Raw genomic sequence first — 19,873 nt, forward strand, 5'->3', positions numbered from 1 at the left:
CCGCTTTTATCAGGTAACTGTGTCAGGTGGCAGCTCTTCCCCTTCAGTGCAGGTAAAATGCCTCTTACAAAGCCTAGGTTAGATATTTTTAAATTTTTTTTTTGCCCTTGGGACCACAGTGCTTTATCACATTTGGGGGTTATCACTTCTGAGGAGCAGAAGAGCTGAAGAACCAAGAAATTCTTAAGCTGTAAGCAAGGTAAGCAGCCCTCAACTGTAGCTTATTCCTGTGAAAGAATAAGTGAAAACCATTCATGGAAAGTCAATGATAACTGCTTGAGAACCTAGCTGCTCAAATGTCAACTTTTTGTAGTCTGATTTGGTAGATGTGTGGTTTTATAGTCTGGTTTGGTAGATGTGATATCTCTCTTTCTCTTTTTATTCCAGGCTACTGGGCAGCCATATGAACAATATGCAAAGATGATATTTATGGAGCTAAATGATGCCTGGTCAGAATTTGAAAACCAAGGACAAAAACCCTTGTATTAACTACTTTCTCAGTCTCCACTACAGACCTGTGCTAGTGCTTATATAGTCTCTTGTCACAAATGTCACAGATCAACCAAACTCTGGCTGGAAATTCAGAAGTTTTGTAAAACTAAGAGCCTAATACTTATCATGGAGAACAAGAGAAAGGTTTCCTTATACTTGTAGCAAGAATTCTGAGCTCAGAGGAACTCTAGCCACCTGGCTTGCCATGTGAGAGCCACGGGGTTACAGTTTCTTGGAACTTTTCTATTTTTCTTTGGATTCAAGTGGGGCGAGAGAGGACACATTCTAGGAAAAGGCGGAATTGTTCTGTCTCTGACACAGTGTAGCTAGTGAATTTCCTATTTATTTTTTTTTGTGTGTGTGATATGGCAACACTTCAGTTGAGTTCAATAACTGGTGGTGAAGCCCAAACTTTGATGTACTTTCTTTCTAGGTTTGGATCAACCTTTATCAAATTTAAGTGCTCAGATGTGGTTTAGGCGCACTTCTAACAGTCACCATTTGCTGCTTAATTGCTCCTACAGTGTAGTATGCCTGAATAGAGACAAAGCTGAATCCTGGGTTAGATCAGTGTGGCAGCTGACTGCTGCTGCTTTATGCATTAGTACTGTACTTCACCTCACAGAACAGGGAATTGGAGGGGAAGAGTGAACCCAGATTTGTAAAAGTGAAGAATGATCATGTACCCATGCAGTTCTCATCAGTAGCTTGAAACCATCAAACAAAAGAAATACCGACAAACTAAATCTCTGCTGTTTTAGAAACTTCCCAGTCTATAGGTAACAATTCCCCTCCTGAGGATTCGGAAGACTTTTTCCAGCCCACTTGTATCACCTCTATGCCTTTATCAGCTCCAGAGCACTTGGCAAAGGCTCTTGGCAGGATGCAACCTGTTGCAACTTCACTTTTCAGACCATGGTGTGCAAGCTGTCATGTAGGCATCTGTGGACCAGGTCTGATTTTTGAGGTAAATACAGTACAAATTGATTATCTTAAAAGTTTATATTGGACCAAAGCAATAATATCACAGAGAAATATCTCTGATGCTACAGCTGGAAGCATCTTTCCTAGTTAAACGAGTTACGTTCTTCACCCCAAATTCTGGCATTCTCCTTTTGTAGAATAATAAAAGCTAGCAGTTTCTTTACCAACACGTTGTATCTGTATTTGAGCTTTGAAAGGGCGGGTATGTTCAGAAGATGGGCAGGAAATCATTTGTATTTACTGCTTGAGGAATAGGTTGCCATCCAATCCGAGTCTTTAAAGCTGGTGGTTTTTAAAGACAATCCACTTGTCGTTGCACTTATGTTTTCAAGTGGCAAAACTTTTACTGCAAAGACAGTGTGTCAAAGTACACTGCTTTCTGTATAAAAGTCATCCTTTTGTTGTATTGGTCCATTATTTACTACCATTAATTGAAAATGTGAAACCAACACATAGGTCTCCTTTTGTATAAAAGACCTTAAGATAATAGTAACAAACTGGATGTTATTTATTAATGTTTTGATCCAGTATGTGCTTGTCTTATTTAAAGAGATAACTGGAATGTGAATCATGTTCCTGTGATTTGTTGGTTTATTGTTTCTCATTCACATTTGTAGATATTGTGACCTATGCCTATATAATAAAAAGGATCTCATTACTATACTGTACTTTTTTAATGATGAAAACTACATTAGCTTTGTATCAAGTTTGTCATGGCACATAACTCTGAATACTCATACCTTCACAAAATACAACTCCATCGTTAAACTTTATCTACCAAAAGAAACCCTACCCCACTTAAGCTTTGATTACTTCCATCCCTAATGTTTTTATGGATGCATGAAAGTATTAGGATGTATGTATATCAAAATAGTTAACTAAAAAAAATTAAAAAATTTCTTGTCATATCTGGTAGTGACAGAGGTTATCAATGTTCAGGTTTACTGTTTGACTAAATTATTGTAATTTTTGTAAATACAGTATATACTCAATGAAATTGTGACTGGTCTAAAACATTTGTATATACATTAAAAAGCTCAAATTAACATATTCAGGGTGGTTTTTTTGTGCTTGTGGGGAAAAACCTCTACCTTCTTCCTTTAAACACAGTTCAGACTAATTTCTCTGCAAATGCTGGGTAAACAGCGACGAATCCATGTGTGTTAAATGGAAACTTCTTTTGTCTGCAACATCTTCTGCGCATGACGAACGCCTCTGTTGTTGCTCTAGTGCGGGGTTAGGTGAGACCTATGATATCCACAAAGGTAACACGAAATTACTTGCTGGAGAGACAAATACTTTCTTTTACTACAACTCATTTCCTCAAGAGCAAACACTTCCGTTCCCATTACTGCGAGCAGATTGTAAGAACAGTAAGGGTTTAATTTAGACAACTTTTTTGCAATGGAAAAAGATGCAGCCTTTCATGTGTAAGAGCAAAATCCTTCGACTCAGCTGAAACAGAAAACAGTAACTTGCTTCTGCCTTCTGCTTGCTTAGACAAGGTAATTCACAGGTCAGCATTCCAGGTGCTTTTCCCAAATTAAGACATTTTGGAAATAATTTGTCGCTACCTATTCTTATGCCACTATGCCAAGCAAGTCAGCACATGCTAAATGCCTCAGGTGAACACTTTATTGACTTAAACCCTGCTGGTTTAATTGGGCATTCTTTTTGGTACTAAATTATTTAAAAAAATTATTAAATTGGGGGAAAAAAAGCTGTATCAGAGGGTATGAAGCAAGATGATCTGATAGGTAGAGATGGGAGATATCTAAAGAAAACCTATCTGGGCAGGTATAGCGAAAGGTATGTGCAAAATTTCCCTCAAAAAGGCTGGTTTTGGGTCAAAAAGGGGGTCCCAAAAATCTGAGGCTTGAAAAATACCGCTCAATTAAAAAAAAAAAAAAAAGGTGCCCTTCTTGCCACAGATTAGCAGAAGACCATCCTGATCCTGAGAAGGTACCACATGAAGTGAGCAGGCAGCTGGGCCTGGTTTTGGGGTGAAAAAATGGCTTTTAAGGGCCAGCCTGTAAAATGGCAGTGACTGATGGGTGGGGGCTCTTTAAATCAGTGTTTATGTATTTAAATCGTGCCTGTGCGCACATATATACATCTATATACACACCTTGCGCATAGACATGGACGTATATTTGTGTGTATATACGTTAAACACCCGCCCCAAGGCCTGACTCGGCGAAACACCGCCCCGTAACCATGGCGACGGCCCAGCCTCTTCCCCACAGCGAGGCGCCGCTCGCGCCTTCAAGTGCGCACCGCCCCCTTTTTCCCGCCCGAGGGCGGGGCAGCCGGTTCAATCGCCTCAGAGGTGACTCTGGCCCTTTAAGGCGTCCGCTTACGTGCTGTAGGAGTGGGTGGGGTAAAAGGGCCGGTAGGCGGAAGTCGCTCGTCGCCACCTCAGCTCGGCGTCGTTCAGAGCCCCGGACATGGCGGGGATCAAAGGTACCGAGGGACCCCGACCCGCGGGCGGGGAGCGGCTCGGAGCTGCCCTTCGGCAGCTCCGAGCCGCTCCCCGCCCGCGGGTCGGGGTCCTTCTTCTTCTAAGAGGAGCGCGACTGGGTTGTGCTTCCACTTCCCAGGCATCTCCTCAGCGGGGGGGAGCGGGTGGGCGTCGCGGGGAGGGGTAACCGGTAAAGCGGTGAGGTGGTTCCCGCCTCACCGCCTGCCTTGTGCCGTTGCAGCTCTTGTGGGGCTGTCCTTCAGCGGAGCCATCGGGCTGACGTTCCTCATGCTGGGCTGCGCCCTGGAGTACTACGGGTGAGCGGGCTGGCTTCGTCTGCAAAACTTCCCCTTGTTTTTGTCTGTTAATTGAGGTGTTAATCTCATTTAATTGAGCTGTTTGGCTCTAGATATCTTCCAGCAGTCACCTGTTTTCTGGTTCTTGACACACGGCAGTTTGTTGTGATTAAATCCCACCTCCCTAGCCACTACTTGCGTTTCCGTTAAAAAATGACTGAAAACAGCTCTACGCTTTCTCAGGAAAAGCGGTGCCATCTTGCTAAACAGTCATTTTTAACCTTGCACAGTTCTTGTCCTTACTTCCCTGTTTGTTTAAGCAACCCTCCTACTGCAAGACTCCAACTGGGACGTCTGTTACGCTTAAAAATCCAGGTGATGCTATGGGAGCATTCATAAAGAGGTGAGCGTGCAAGGGTGTGCCTTCCCAGTCGGCTTGTGTATACTCCAGAATCCCTCTAATTTGGGAAAGCTCTTGGTTCCTGTCCTGCTTGCGTGCATTTCCTGTTCCCTGTGTGGTGACTGTTGGTTTTGTGAGGCGGTGGCGTGAGCTCAATCAGTGAGGCAATGCAAACGTAAAATAAATTAACGCTTGGTCGTGTGAGAGAGTGGATCCGAGAGTGGATCCTGCTCTGCATGAGGCCGTGCGAGTGCTTGTGCCAGCGTGCAGGGAAAATGAGGTAGGATTGCCCCTTTGGGTGGAAGGTTTGTGGTTAAATCACGTAATCCACTCTTCAAACCGTGAAGTAAGATTACAGCAATTGCAATTACTTTTTCTAAACAGAAGATACTTTTTTATTGAGGCATCTGTGTAAACTGATGATATATTTCCTTTTTCCTCCCCAGTGTATACTGGCCTCTGTTTGTCTTAATATTTTACTTCATCTGCCCCATTCCCCACTTCATTGCAAAAAGAGTAAGTGACGACAGTGATGCAGCCAGCAGTGCCTGCAGGGAATTGGCTTATTTCTTCACAACTGGAATTGTCGTTTCTGCCTTTGGATTTCCTATAATCCTTGCACGGGTTGAAGCGGTAAGTTCTGCTTGCTAATTTTTATTTTAAGACGCCAGTTACTGAGTATAATCTCTAAGTGCACTGTTGCTGTTTGTAAATCCTGTCTTTAATTCCACTATTGTGATGTTTCTAGATTCTGATGAAAATAATCACTCTGCTGAAATTTTGTCTGTCAGTGCTGCTTTTTGACCTGAACAAAGGACTTGCATAACTGAAAAGTTTTTTAGCTGTTTTTTTTCCCCAGCTTTGTTTTGGTCCTGTACGGGATATTATCTCCACCTACATCTCATGCCTCTCTGTCTCATCAACTTCTGTACTGCTTCTTGCACCACCTTCCTTATTTTTCATCTCAGAATGTCTGCCTTCTCCATTTAGGATGCTGAAAACTCAGTGACTGGAGCACGTTATCAGTTAAAAGATAAAAGGCCACAGTTCCAGAGCTGTCCTTCTGGTTTTCAAAGCATTTCCCAAGCTCATGCTTTGTCCCCTCAAAGTCTGAGGAAATTCTGCTAGCTTCTTTTCTGTTTGCTTTCTGAACTGCTCTTCGGTGGTGAGGTTTTTGTCACGTTTGTTTGCAAGGCAAAGAACTCTTTCATCCCATCTCCCGAAATACCCAATGACGTTTTTATGTTGCGTTGTTTTTCCCCTTCAGTCTTTCAGTTTTGCTTAAAACTTGTGTGCTTAGTTTTAATTTATTTGTAATGTGCAATTTCCCTGACGCTGCATTTTTGGGTTAGTGGACCTGACAGTAGGCAGAACCAGAAGTGACCACGCGGGGGAACTCTAATTCATAGCTCTGTCTTTTAAGAGTGCTTGTCGCTTCTTTGAGTAAACTTTGTTGGGCAGATCGTTAAAGCAAGCTCTTTACCTGTAAGACCACGTACTGTTTTCCATGCTTGTTACTGGCGTTTATTTGAAAAGCGATCTTTTATTTTTGTTGCATAGCAGTTAAAGGAGAGCGCTAGTTTCACTAGATTTTTTTTTCTGTGACTTAGTGACTTGTATGGCAAGGTAATTATTTTGTTCTAAAACATAGCATTATTAGCCTGTCTGTTGAAGACTTGTAATAATAATAAGAGTGTTGCTAATTGAATAATTAGTCACATAAATTGAATTATTTACTGTCTTTTATCTTTATGCTTTTGGCACCTTTCTGCAGTACTTAGTTTAGTTTATCTAATGCATATAAATAACTGGCCTGAACCTGTCTTATAAGAACTGCTTTGATTGTTTCATTTCCTTGCATTTCAGATCAAATGGGGAGCCTGTGGTCTGGTGCTGGCTGGCAATGCAGTCATTTTCCTTACTATTTTAGGCTTTTTTCTTGTGTTTGGTAGAGGAGATGACTTTAGCTGGGAACAGTGGTAGGACATCGCTCTGATGCTGGTAATACTTTACAGCATGTATCACCATATGTATACTCTGTGTGTGTATATGTGTATATATTATAACATATGTGTGTGTGCGCACGCTGAGATGTATGTATGTGCATCTGCATGTAGTTTTACATTCTCAGATCATAACATGCTTTTTTTAAAATGCATTTCAGCCAAAGGGAAAAGGCCCTTGTGACAGCTGTCCTCACGTATTCAGTAAAAGCTGGAATCACCATTGCAAATTTGTCCCTGAATAAGTTTACAAAACATAAGCTGTTTTACTCATTTTTTCACTATATACACATTAACTTTTGGTTTAGTCACAGTAGTATCATTGATACATGTGATACCGGTCAGCATGCCTGTTGGGTTTTTTTAACCATGTAATCAAAATAGGCTAATATAAAGATTATCTTACTTGGTATTGTTCAACTTGATTGATCTTTCTGCTTTGGTTAGGGATGAATGAGTACTTGCTTTTCATTTGGGTAATTGTAATTTTAGTATTTTTTCTTGATAACATAAAATCAAACATAGGTTATGCCAACTCTTTTACTACCTAATGAAAGAAAAAGAAAATAACCCTGGTTAAAAATCCTTCCTTTCACTTACGGTGTTCATTTAAAACAAAATTCTCCCCCAAGATACTCAAGCTTTGTCCTTATTCAACTTACCAGCTGTGGATATATTTTGAGAATAATATACTTTAATGCCTCTTCAATGCTTAGAGCTGACATTACTTCTCTTATGAAGGTTCACAAAAGAAGAAACTAGCTGAGGACACTCACAATCACAATGTAGTATATAACTTTGTATTCTTATGTGTGAAATGCCTGAATTGCAAAGAAGTGAGTGTTCTGCTGGGTAGGACTTGTTATCTCCTCAGTTCTCATTGCTTTTAAAACATACTTAATCAACTACTATTTTTTTTGTCTGTAAGAAGAGATTGTTACAGTAAAACACTATATTTTTAAATAGCATTATCCTAGTAAACGTTCACATAATTGCACTTATAAAAGTAACCTTTATCACTCTTTTGACTTGTTGAATCCTGCAAATTGTGGAGGTCTGTAATTTTGTCAGAATGCATTCTGATACAACCCTAACTCTAGAAGACGTTTCAGTAATCTGCAAAGGGGTGAAGGAAGAGACGCCTTAGTTTATTCTTTCATAGAAAAATGGACATAAAGAGAGGTTTCTGCTCTGTGAAGTAAGAAGCTCTTTTCCTGCATAGGGTATGGTTTACTATTGCAAGTTCTTCAGTAGATTGCAAATGAGTGTTATAGTTGTGTGAGTTAGTTCACAGCTGACTGCTGTTGCCCTGTATAGCTTTGAGGGACATTGTGTAAGGAGGTAATAGAATCTGCCCTACACAATGTGGCAGCTTCACCAACACAGTGCTTTTTGCCCCCTAAGTTGTATGGAACTACTTTTGCTGCTCTCCAAACCCTCTCAGTACTTGTGTACTGCAGAATGGTGTCCTGCGGATTGCTGGGCAGAGCAAAGGTTCAAACAGGAATGAATGTTACATGAGCGCTCTGATACTGGGTACAGAAATCATTCTGTGGTCCAAGTAATGTAATATCACTTAAGTAGGAATGGAATATCGGGTTTCAGGAAGGTTAATTACATGTTTTAAATTTAAACTCAGATGTGTGTAAGGTGAACAGGTCAGTGCTGAGGAATGCTGAGTAGCTCGAGTTTAGACTGAAGTGTGTCTAGGCTGTCATTCTTGTAAAAGAAGATTTACCATTAAAGGACAGTTTTTTCTGGATGTTAATGCTTCATCAAAGACATAGCAGGAATATACTTGTAAAGATGCTGTGCGTAAGCAAGTTCTCTTACAGTGTCGTCTTCTTGACTTTAGATGAAGTCTGTTGGATCCTACGGATTTGTAAAGTACTACCGTGGAAATTACTTGTTCTTATTATGAGCCAAGTTGTTTAGAGTAAACATAGTTTCCATGTATAAGTCCTGATTTGATGTTTGAAGAAGTTGCTTTTTTTCCTACACGGTGGCATTTTTTCATTCAAATTAGGGAAGTAAAACAGCAACAATAATACACAATTTAAGTTCCTGATCCTGTAAATGCCTAAAGTCATTGCTAACAGTTCTGTTTAACTCCTGTTAAAATACTCATGTGCTTGCAGGGTTAGGTTCTTGAGTTCATTTTTATTCCTTAGAATTTATGTCCCGAAGTCTGCAAAACTACTCAATTACTGATGAAATTTTACTTTCAAGACAGTGGCGTGAAAAATAGCTGAGATCAATTTTTCTTTAAATTAAAGAATCATTTTTTTTATAGAATCTGTTCTAGATCTATTGGTAAATAGTGCGCTTGTGGCAGATTGGGAGACAGGCAGTAAAGATATGACAATCTAAAATGAAAAGGAGGACTAGAAAGTACAGTCTTGAAGAGAGGTTGCTTCCCTGACAAATTATTCTATTGTACTGTATTTCCTTTGGTATTACTGTGGTTGGTGGGTACCTCATGAAATGGCAGGTAAATGTTGAATGGAGAAAGTCAATGCGCTTTTTTTTCTTCTTTTGAAGCAGCTACATGCACTAATCCTTAATGTGAACTTCACGCGGTTTTCACCATGGACTTTTATTTTTAAATGTTTAACTTTAAAAATTGTGTTTAACAGTGTTTAAATCATGGAAATCTTCCTTGACCTCTTCAAATTTGCTTGAATGAGTCTTCGATATCAAATAGTCAGGGTAAAAAAAAAAAAAATTCAGTGCTTTTTTTTTTTTATCAAGAGCTTCACTCATTCACACAAACCTGGTGCTTTGTTGGCCAGTACTGGGCATACTGTCACTATCTCCCAGTAGCAGTTTACTGTGGTTTCTCTGGAATTGTTTTTCTATATGGAAGTGAATACTATGTATCCAAAGTGCCTTAATTTCAATACTATGCTGATTTTGTGAACGCATATACATGGTAATATCACTATGTTTCATAATCAGCTGAAAATCTGTTACTGCATTTTATAAAGCTTCCTTGTCAACTAACCGTGTTTTCTGTAATTTGGAATGCAGTGCAGCTTTTGTAACTTTTGTAAACACTATTTTTATTTTCTGTGATTGCCTGGTTAAAACATGGAAATTAAAACATATTTTACTTTTTGTCTAATAAAACTGACTTTTGGAATTGTCTAATAAACATATCTGATGCTTAAATATTTGTCTGTCTTAAATTTCAAGAGGTGACAACACACTTGTGTAAGCAGAAAGATAAGAGAAATAACATATCCAGTGGTGCTTTTGTAATGGTATTGTAGCTGTTGGGCATGGCCACAGCAGGAGGTTAATGAGCAGTTCAAGTGTCTCTTGTACTGGTGTTGATATTTCTTAATTGCTTTGTAGTGAATTGGTGTCTTCAAGTGGATTCTCAGTATTGGGACCCTTGGGGTCTATTTTGCCACGTGTTCTTTCTCCCAGAGCTCCTTCACATCTTTTTCGGGAGATACGTAGTAAGTGCTTGCGGTTCTTGGCTCTGCAGAGGCTTTGGTACCTGGCTTCTGGAAGGTCAGTCAGCGCTGACGAGGTCAAAACATGGGAGAACGAATTTCAGAAGCCATGATCTAATTGCAATAGGTGGAATTACTGTTAGATCATGCATTATCGTAGAGGTTGCATTCAAATACGCAGGTAAATTATCATCACTTAGCTCTTATGTACATGGTAAATCTGTGAGCTTTTTAAAGGCATTCAGAAAAAGATGGTATGTTTTGTGAAAGCACCCACCATCAGGAGAAGGTGGCTATAGTCTTTGTTCTGAATAGCTGGTGTTGTCTGTTCACAGCACTGATTTGAGCAACTGAGCTTTGGAGAAGGTGAGTATATTTGCGCTTTGAATCAGTTAGCTGCTGGCTTTGCCCTGTTTTGCAAAATGACTGTACTGCCTAGCCCAACTCATGCTTTGCACCTAAAGTAACTTTAAGCTTGGGTCCTGAGTTCCCTTATTTAATCTGGTTCTGGATTTGCTAGTATTATCTCGTATAAATTTTATTTCCTATCCCTCCCACCCTTGTTCTTGTAGCTGCTCCTTTTGTAGTTAACAGAGCAGTTCCCTGTCAACTTATACTTAGCTGGAAGAGAAAAATAAAATATGCATAAGGGGTCTGGAGCAGGGGGCACTGGTCACAGTCTTGCGCTGGTTTCGTAGTCTGTTCTGGCCTTTAAGAAAGCTAGTAATCTTTCTAACTGGTTATGACCTTGGGTAACTTTCTAAAAACTTTAAACAGACTTTAATCCCATGAAATCAATGTAAGCTAATTAATACCCAGGAGTTAACCAAATAAACATGTAGATTTTTATTGTTAAACTGCAAATTATGTGAAGCTCTAAAATGATCTCTATAACCCCAATCTCAATTGTTAACACAGCATGACTTTTAAGATACTGCATCATTTACTCTGCAGGGATTGTTTCTGATCTATGATAATGGATGAAAAGACTATTTCATGAAGCTGGATACATACCAGGTGCTAATGACTAATTGATTTGTGTAAGTGGCCCCTGCAAATACATGACCAGTATGTACTGGAGGGCTTTACAGGGAAGTGTCTTCTGATAAAACATGTGAGGAAGCATTGACTGGTGAATTGTGATTAAATTTTAAGAATCAGCTGGATGCTCTTAGAGAAACATCTTCTCCAATGGCCTGTTCCTATATTTATCTCTTGTTTTATTGTTTTGCTTTTGCTCTTTATGTTGAGGTTTATTTCAGCTGTGTCTCTGAGTTATTTTCAAAAATTGGTTACAGTTGTTTATGCCCCGTGACTAACACTTCAGCTGGAGGTACTTCACTTAATTTTTTGGAAGTACTACTTCCCGTAGACTAGTTCTAGCTTTTTTAACAAATGTTCTGGATACAGCTTCTTTCTAATGCCTCATTTTAACTGGGCTGGTTGATTGTTCCCTGCTTCCTCACCCACGAGGGTGATCATCCCTTGTCTGCCTGTGCAGATGGCTCTCTTCTGCTGGCCCTCAACACTCGCAGGTCCGTATGGCCATCTATGAGGCAGGTACTGCTGCGGAGAGGATGGGTTATAAAAAGGTACCTTCCCTGCAAAAAAAATCCTTAGATGATAGGAGGAAGATTGTTTTCAAAGTGAGGATAAACCTATGGCTTTGTTTAATGAAGTAATTACATATAATGAACGTAATTGTGCAAAAGTGCACATCATATAGTCTTGCTTTGGAGTCTTTGCATACAGGGAAGACTTCTTCTGTGAAACATGCTTATAACATTGCTGTCTAGTAAAATGAAAAATTTGAAGTATGCAGTTACGGCAGTCCTCCCAGATGGTGTGATCTGAAACCCTGGTGTTTTCTCTGTTAGCTGTTTGCTTGCTGTGGAAGTTGCCTGTGTTACATTGTATTTTTAATTGCATGTTTTCCTGGGGAATGATTTTATAACCGCTTGCTTTTGTGGAGTTTGGAAAAAAACCAATGCACACAAACCCCCCAAAAAACCATATTCAAGCTCAGGTTGTATATAGTTCATTTGAAACCCTTAAATGGAGAATAGAGTGCTGAGGCTCAGACAGAGCTCAAGGCAAAAAGGGATGTTGATGTCTCCTGGTAGGTCCAGGCTGAGGCTATCCCTGTCTCTGAATTTTGTTTGTATCACCTGCTTTGAGCTTCATTTTCTAGTATACTGGCTAAGTTGCTTTCATTTTCTTGGTCAAGATGAATAAATGACAGATGCTGCTTGGATGTTTTTGTTTGCTTGAGGATTTGGGGAGAAGTTAATGGTATTTATCGTGCTTTACAAAGCATATGCTTGGCGTAACAGGATTGATTGTGACATTTATGTGTCTTGCTTACCCTTTGTTGTGACTGTTTGATCTGGGCTTGTGATTTTGTTCTTCATTTGATTCCTGCCTAATACTGGTATTTCACAATATAATAGGAGCCTTTGTTACCAGTATTCCATCTTAAGGAGAAGAAAAAAAAAAAAGCCTTTACACAACATAGAAACAAAAGCTGCAATAGTTGTAACTGGCTACTGATCAACTTCTCCCTTTTTGAAGCTGGTGGGAATTTGCTGTTGGGGTCGATGGGGTAGGAAGGAGAGATGAAAGAGGCCTCATCCCATTAGATGCCGAATCCCTTCACGTCTGCGGGCAATGCGTGAGCGTGCCGATGAGTCACTGCTATGGAATAGTCTGTTCGTCTTGTCTGAGCGTCTGTTTCTTCTGGCTGTGCTACACAGGATACGGGGGGTGACGATGGCTACAAAAATCCGTATGCCTGTATTTCAACAGAGGGCACTTCACTCCGGGAGAGGATTTAACAGCTTGTCCTTGTTTCCAGTAACATGGCTGAGTGTCACCCTGCGTGGCCAATCTTTCTGTGATATTCTGGGTTTTTTCTAACTAAATGTTAATGATCACAATGAGACATTAGGATGTTTTAAACAACTCCGTGATGCTAAAACAATTTCCCATATATTAAGTCTTGAAAGAGCTCTGCTCGTAGTTTAATCTTAAAATATGAAGACATGCAGAGTATTTCTCCTATGCATACATAAAGTAAATTTTACCTTTTGAATCGGATAATACAAAATAATACACCTTAGGCAGTCCAGAGCATGCTATCTCTCTTCTGCGTTCCTTCAAAGAATATCGCACTCTTAACAAATATTTTGCTGTTTAATTAAAATCTACAGCAGAAAATATATTAGTTTACAAGGATCTTTTAACAGTTAGACAGACACTTATTAGAAACAATTTAAAATGTGTAGTCTTTGTCTGGTAGTCCCGTAAGCGAGCAATGTGTAAAGTCAATTAGGATTCAGCAAATATCCTCAGCGAGGATGCAGGTTATTCAAACCCCTTCAGACACCTAAAGATCGATGCAGGTGTCTCTCTGCTCCTTTCCTGTTTCACAGTGTCTGTACCCCATCGTTACTCTGTTCTCTGCATCTTTCCTTAGCCCTCTTCCCTCAGGGCCCAGCCCGGCAAGGAAAGCACAGAAGATCCCAGCTCCAAATCGGTGTTGAACCGCAGGTCTGTCCTGACTCCAGCCCTCATCCTTACTCTTGGGGTTGCTCAGAGGACCTCAGATCCCTTACCTAAACCTAGCCTAAAGTAGAGCCTAGGGGATCCCGTCCCTGCTCCACATGTGCCTTTAGCTACAGTTCCATTAAAACCAACCAACCAAAACCAACCCTAAAGGCAACCCTCTTCCAGTTCCTGGCAGTTCCAAGTTCTCCAGAATAAGAAAGTGAATTTTAAACTCCTATGGTCAGTAATTGCAACCAGTTCTTGCTTCCCTGCCCTGATGGGACTGAGCTATTGTCAGCTCTGGGTGTCACGAGAAGCTGAGCCAAAAGCAAGTCACGCATTCAAAACAACTTCACACATGCTGATTTATGGATAATATTAACAAGATGGAAAGAGGGGCAGGCAAGTGGCAATTTAGAAAGAACTAAGTCATGAAACACTAATTGGTTCTGGATGTGAATTGATGGCTCTGACTTCCAGTTTCTAATTACTTAAAACTCATGTTTAACAGAAAGACGCTAAAAATACTTAGTGCCCTTCTGTAAGGACTGCCTTTCTCAGATACACCAAGAAACCATTCTGAGATGACAGTTTCTTTAACCAGAGAGAAACAGCTTGGGCAATTATACTTCCTCATTTGAGTGCTATTGTCTTGATTGTCCTCGCCCTATTTTCCTTCATTTGCCTTTTGGTGTCTTTGCTATTAAAGACAGAATTTGTTGTATAGCTTGCAATAGCAACATGCCTATAAAAAAAAAGCGATTTTTTTTTTTTTAATAGCACAACCTCGTTTAAGGAAAAATTTGAGTTTGCATTTTGTAACCCCCACACTGGCTAACTTTTAAAACATCTTGTCTATTGAAGGTGGATGCTTGGCTTTGAATTTGAGAGCTGTGGAACAGTTTGTGTTGAGGTGCTGAATGCTAACTCCTGTTGTAGTCACTTTTCTGTCAAATGCATTAATGAACCAGAGGGCTTGGGTAGCAGAACAAAGTTCATTGCCCAGAAGGTCCCTTGGGGTGTAATGAGGGTTATCCAGAGCCACTTTTTAGATGCAGTAAGACTAAGTAGAACAGATGTATGGGTAGCCTTGAGATCGAGTCCTTATTTTCAGAGAAATGAGCACATGGTCTTAAAAAATGTGCTTTTTGAGCATCATGTATTACTACATGATACAAATCCATCATTACTAGACAAGGCCAGTAATCACAATACCAGGATGCATTTCATTAACCTTACTCCAGTACAACTGGCACAGCAGATGCGTCTAGATTATATCCCTGATCATATATATATATAAAGGGATATATTATATCCCTTTATAGAGAAAAACTTTTTTTGTTAAAAGTTCACCGTTTATCTTCACTTAAAAGCTGAACCCAAAATCCCCTAAAAATCAGTGGAAAGCCTCCTGGTGGTTTCAGTGAATTCTGTATGAGATCCTGGCAGAAACAGTTTTACGTACGTATTTCCAACAACGCTTCCACCTCTGGGATCCCACTACTGGGTTTGCCACAGAATATCTGGCAACCACAGTCCTACGGTAGGTCAGGACTTGCGCTTTTCTGGCACTATGTAAAGGTATATTTGCACAAACACCGCTGGGACGCACCATGGTAACGGGGAAAAATGGTGGCGCTCTGGTACAATTCCTGTTATTTGGGTAAGTACATGTATATATATATTCATATATATATATATACACATATATTCCCATGCAGACTTTTGTAGATATAATTGCTTTCTAAATCACAGAATATTATGCATAATGACTCCAGGATGGAGAAAGGGTCTACTCTGTCACTACGACAGAACTCAGATTTGAACAAGGAACAAAATATCTGACTGAAAATAAAATCATAGTGTATACATCAAAAAGAAAAATCTGATTTCCTACAGCAAGTCACCTGAAAGAAAAGGGAAAAAAAAATCTTATGGAAGAACTTTTCTCTTCCAAGTCAGTGAGTTGTCTGGGGGTTGAATTGGACGAAACGGTGGTAGATTGATTATTAACTAGTGAGAGGATTGCAGCATGGATGAGTCAATCCTGCTCTTCTCAGAGCTGGATTCAGCTTCTGTTGGAAATCACGGGGTTTCAGGTTAGGCCTAAATTTTCCGTCCCCTCAGTGAGCAGTACATAGTTTGATACCTCCTTAGTCCAATCTAATTTCAGTGGAAATCTTTTTATTAAACTTAAGAGAAAGAGTGAAGTAGATTACTGTCACGTTTGGTGGCTTTTGAGAAGGCAAAATGCAGTGGAGTCCAGTGCAAATGAAAAGGTGCAGCTCCACGTGATACCATCAGTAGCTGTGATGCTACACCGGTATCTACAGACAGGTTGAAGTTTACAATTTTTCTTAAGATGTAGCGTTGATGTTTCTGATTAAAAAAACCTCTTACTCATGTCCTAAGCTGCGTACAGAAGGGAAGAATTTTTATTAAGTATAAAAACCTAATGTATGTTTTATAGTTCTTGGAAGTATATGCTCTGGCAGTGTTTGATTTACTGCATTTCACTGTGTGAAGTCTGTTCAAAAATGGTTTCTCAAACTTTGTGGGCTGTAAAGTATTTTTAAAATCAATACCTCTTTAATTTGGTATGAAAAATGGCCCAATTAACTTAATTTTAGCTTCATCTTCTGTTATGAAATGAATGCTTCTGACAGGTGATGGGAGTCATAGTTAATGACAGCACTGATACCTAGGTATACTCCTTTTTCTTCAGTGACAAGAATAATTACACTGATAGACAGAAATAAACATAAAGTTGATTTTTGTGGATCACTTACAAATAGATCCTGAACTTTCTGATTCTTCATAAAAGGCTTTGTATAAGTAAATCAAAGGGTAAAACCATCATTCTTCCATCTGTTTGTCTGACATGTAGGTGCCCATTTTTATTGTACACAACTCTTTCTCAGTTATGGTGTAAGGTATTACAAATTACTCCAGCTAATTGTATTCTCAGCACTAAATCTCTTCTGTAATGTGCAGGTAATGAGGGAGTCTGTAGGTAAACTCATTATGAGGATCAATCAATATGTGTTTTCCTGTAGCGCTTTTAGTAATCACATTAACTTGATAGCATTTCCCTGGCCTTCTGAAAACTTTTAAATTGCAGTAATAGGCTGTTCGTTATTACCGTATTTTTATTTGGAGACTGTGGGAACAGGATTTAGGCTATTTTGTTCCCATTTAACATCAAAACTTCCTACCCAAAATGAAACCTTTTGAAGTTAGTTTTATTAACCATGTTCAATAGTCAATTTTATCTCTCTCCAACCCACGTACAAAGAAACCGGAGTGGTGGAGGTGAAAAGTGGCACAGTGGAGGGAAAGGCAAGCGGTGCTTAGCTGGGGTTAGCCATGGGTGCCACAGTACCAGCAGCCATTCAGATGGCCTGCAGTCAGATGCATGGTGGAATAATGCTGCATTAAATATGACCTTTCTGAAGGGAAAACCTGTCTGAATTGAATAATCAAATTAGATTTGTGATTGATACACTTCAAGTGGAGACCTTTTGGCTAAAATACCTAATCAATAAGGGAGAACCTTGATGTTTGGAGATGCAGAGTACCTCTAAATGTGCAAAACAACTGACTGTGACATTTTAAACAGGATGGAAGGCGTGGGATACAGGTGAAAGACTGGAGTACGTTCTGAACCTGAATCTTCTTGTCTGCTCTAATCTAGTCTTGTACGAACAAGGTCTGTACACAGCACAGCATTCTTGTCTGCGTGTGGAAGGACAGAAATTCCTGTCCGCTCTCCTTGTGATCCAGGTTTCAGGGTTCACTGGTGTTTGTGTGAGTCCTTGGCAATAGAAATCAGCATGAGAGGGCTGACTCCTTCCCTGCCCATTCTTTTGGTCTTCTCCAGCATCAGCAGTGGCTTAGCCTTTACCTCCTCGTGCAGAAGCAAGAGCCCTTGGCGAAGAGAGGTGATACTGTCTGAGGGAACGTTTCCCATGTGGGTTCACGTGGGAATGAAACACGCCGTACAGATCACCTCCCTCCCCACACGCCTCCATCCATGCGTCAGCGTACTCTGAGCCTGGTCTGCACGGCACCGAGAACTGGGGCAGTTACAATAGGAAACAGCTGTCCAAGTCAGCGCTTGCTGGTTTGGTGCCCATGCCTTACTGATCCAATTTTTGCTGCCAAGTATACAGGGCAAAAATTTCAAAACCCAGTGTCACAGCAGTGCTTGCACCAGCCCCTAAGTAGGAGGACATAGCACCCTTCCTGCTGGTAGTATGAGCCCCTTCACAGGGACTTCACCCCCCACTTTTGTTGGGGCTCTTTCTCCCTGTTGACCCTTTCATATCAGAGTCCCATGGTCTTCCCTTTGGTCACACCTCCTCTGTGCCAGGGTTATCTGTACACATCATTTCCGCCCCAGCGGGATCCATCTGCTGCTTGTTCTTGCTTCTTCCCATATCTGGTCCTTTCTAGCCCATTTTCCTTGTCTTCCCACCACACACTCTTTCTATACCCTTATGTTTGGGTTTTTTTTTTCTCATGATGTTTTCCCATGCTGTGCCTTCCTTCTCACCCATTATTGTTTGTCTAAGAAAGTAAGTCATGCGGAATATCAACATCTCAGCAGAGAAAGGGGTCCACCCATTCCCTACTTTTTTTCCCCACTCCATTTTTCTGATTTCCTTCCAAGACTAGTCGTCACTTATGTTGGAATATTCCCTGATGTTTTGAAATTGTCAGATGTGGCTCTGAAAAGTTACAGAGACAGAAATGTCTTCACTGCTGCGCATAATGTCTCAGCAACCCAGTACATCTGTTTTTGAGATGCGTGTAAGATACGCTTTCTAATAGGTCTTGATCACGGTGTGTCTTAATATGGATGAAACACTGCCAGATTTTGGAGACTGAGACCCAGATCTATCCTCAAGGACAGATGATGAGTCGCCCCTAAAATTAGTGCCTAAAGATGTGGTTTGGAGCAATACTGAAAAACTAGTAGCTGAAAACTGGGCACAGTATGGTAGGACTTTGCTCAATATTTAGGTAAAATAACCTGATTTTTAGATTTTTCATAGATTTTTTCATTGTTGCAGCTACTTTGGGGCAAATTACACAATTTTCCAGAAGTTAGGAGAAAAAAGCGTGTTCTCAGTAGACAATTATGAAACAGATCCAAACATGATGCACTGAAGAGGATTCTAAGGCTGAGATAGCTCAGCAAAGGGCTGTTGCTAAAAAGCCCTATGAAATTAATAATTAGTTGCTTGACAAACCACTCAAAATAGCAATTGTCGCTAAACCGGAGCGGCAAACGTGGGATGGTGCTTTTAAGATACCTGGTATCTTCGGTGAGTTGAATTCCTGTGCAAACCGAGTCGTGTGTAACAACAGGACCACGGTACGTGCTGGCTGGTGCGTTGAAGGCGAGTTCTGCCTGCCCTGCAAATACAGTGTATTCATCGTGGCATTATAAAACACTCTGCGGCTATTCCTAGGATTTGAACCATATTCTAGAGGTGATTATGATCAGAAGTAGGTGTTACTGATATGCCATGAATGCATGCAGTGTTTGTACTAGCAGTTCATATATTGCGACAATCTCCATTTACTTCTGACCCCGACGCTCACCCATTCCAAATGCATAGCAAAGAAATAATTTCCATGTATAGTGTATTCTAGTCACATAGGTATACTAGCTTACACTTTAACCACTGCATTTACATGGCGTTGACTCAATATTGTACAAGTCATGTAAACCAAATGGGTTTCTCCTGGAGGAATTTACAGTCTCAGAGACTCCCCAGTGCGACAGTCCATCCGAACACTCGAAATTTTAAGTTAATCTCTTCCTCCTCCTCTGTTTTAAAATACTTCTGTTTACATATTAATTTAGACAGAGGTGTTCTTCCTTCCTACTCTGGTGTTACATGAGAGGTCGGAATTGATTTTGGAGAAAACAAATTTTGAGGTGGTCTTTAAGCAGTTGGGGGTCCCAGGTAGTGGGCTAGAGAAGATCTGTACGTGGCGCAGCTTGGCAGAAGGTAACGTAGGGAGCGGGAGAAGAGGCAGAATTAAGGCTTGTGAGCAGAGGCACTGCGGTCTTGCAGGCACTTACGGGGCAGGAGATGAGTGATAGGACTGGCTGGAGTCCTGTGAGACTAATGATGTGAAATATGCCTTGATAGATTAGGAATTGGTCTGGTTAGGAATTGCCGGTGTAGTTGTGTGGCTTCTGTTTTGCAGAATAA

General features: G+C 40.4%; 2 protein-coding genes across 4 annotated transcripts in view; both read left to right on the forward strand.

The window, feature by feature from the left end:
• The window catches only part of DNAJC6 (DnaJ heat shock protein family (Hsp40) member C6), a 50,806-nt gene extending 48,287 nt beyond the window's left edge, over window positions 1-2,519 (forward strand). For all 3 annotated transcript variants that reach the window (XM_054833443.1, XM_054833442.1, XM_054833441.1), the window contains one exon: window positions 388-2,519. In XM_054833443.1, coding sequence (XP_054689418.1) covers window positions 388-489 — 102 coding nt within the window. In that variant the 3' untranslated portion in view covers window positions 490-2,519. The remainder of the gene's footprint in view (window positions 1-387) is intronic.
• A 1,274-nt stretch (window positions 2,520-3,793) lies between these two features.
• On the forward strand, window positions 3,794-9,807 carry LEPROT (leptin receptor overlapping transcript). The gene is made up of 4 exons (XM_054833444.1): window positions 3,794-3,939; window positions 4,179-4,254; window positions 5,080-5,266; window positions 6,500-9,807. Exons 1-4 carry the CDS (start codon window positions 3,924-3,926, stop codon window positions 6,614-6,616), a joined length of 396 nt encoding a protein of 131 aa, XP_054689419.1. The 5' UTR covers window positions 3,794-3,923; the 3' UTR covers window positions 6,617-9,807.
• The last annotated feature ends 10,066 nt before the right edge of the window (window positions 9,808-19,873 follow it).

The sequence above is a fragment of the Grus americana genome, chromosome 8 (assembly GCF_028858705.1).
Source record: "Grus americana isolate bGruAme1 chromosome 8, bGruAme1.mat, whole genome shotgun sequence".
Classification (NCBI taxonomy): domain Eukaryota; kingdom Metazoa; phylum Chordata; class Aves; order Gruiformes; family Gruidae; genus Grus; species Grus americana.

Coding starts and splice junctions, on each gene's coding strand:
- LEPROT (XM_054833444.1), top strand. Junction 4,255..5,079: donor TGCGCCCTGGAGTACTACGG/GTGAGCGGGCTG, acceptor TTTCCTCCCCAG/TGTATACTGGCCTCTGTTTG. Junction 5,267..6,499: donor TCCTTGCACGGGTTGAAGCG/GTAAGTTCTGCT, acceptor CTTGCATTTCAG/ATCAAATGGGGAGCCTGTGG.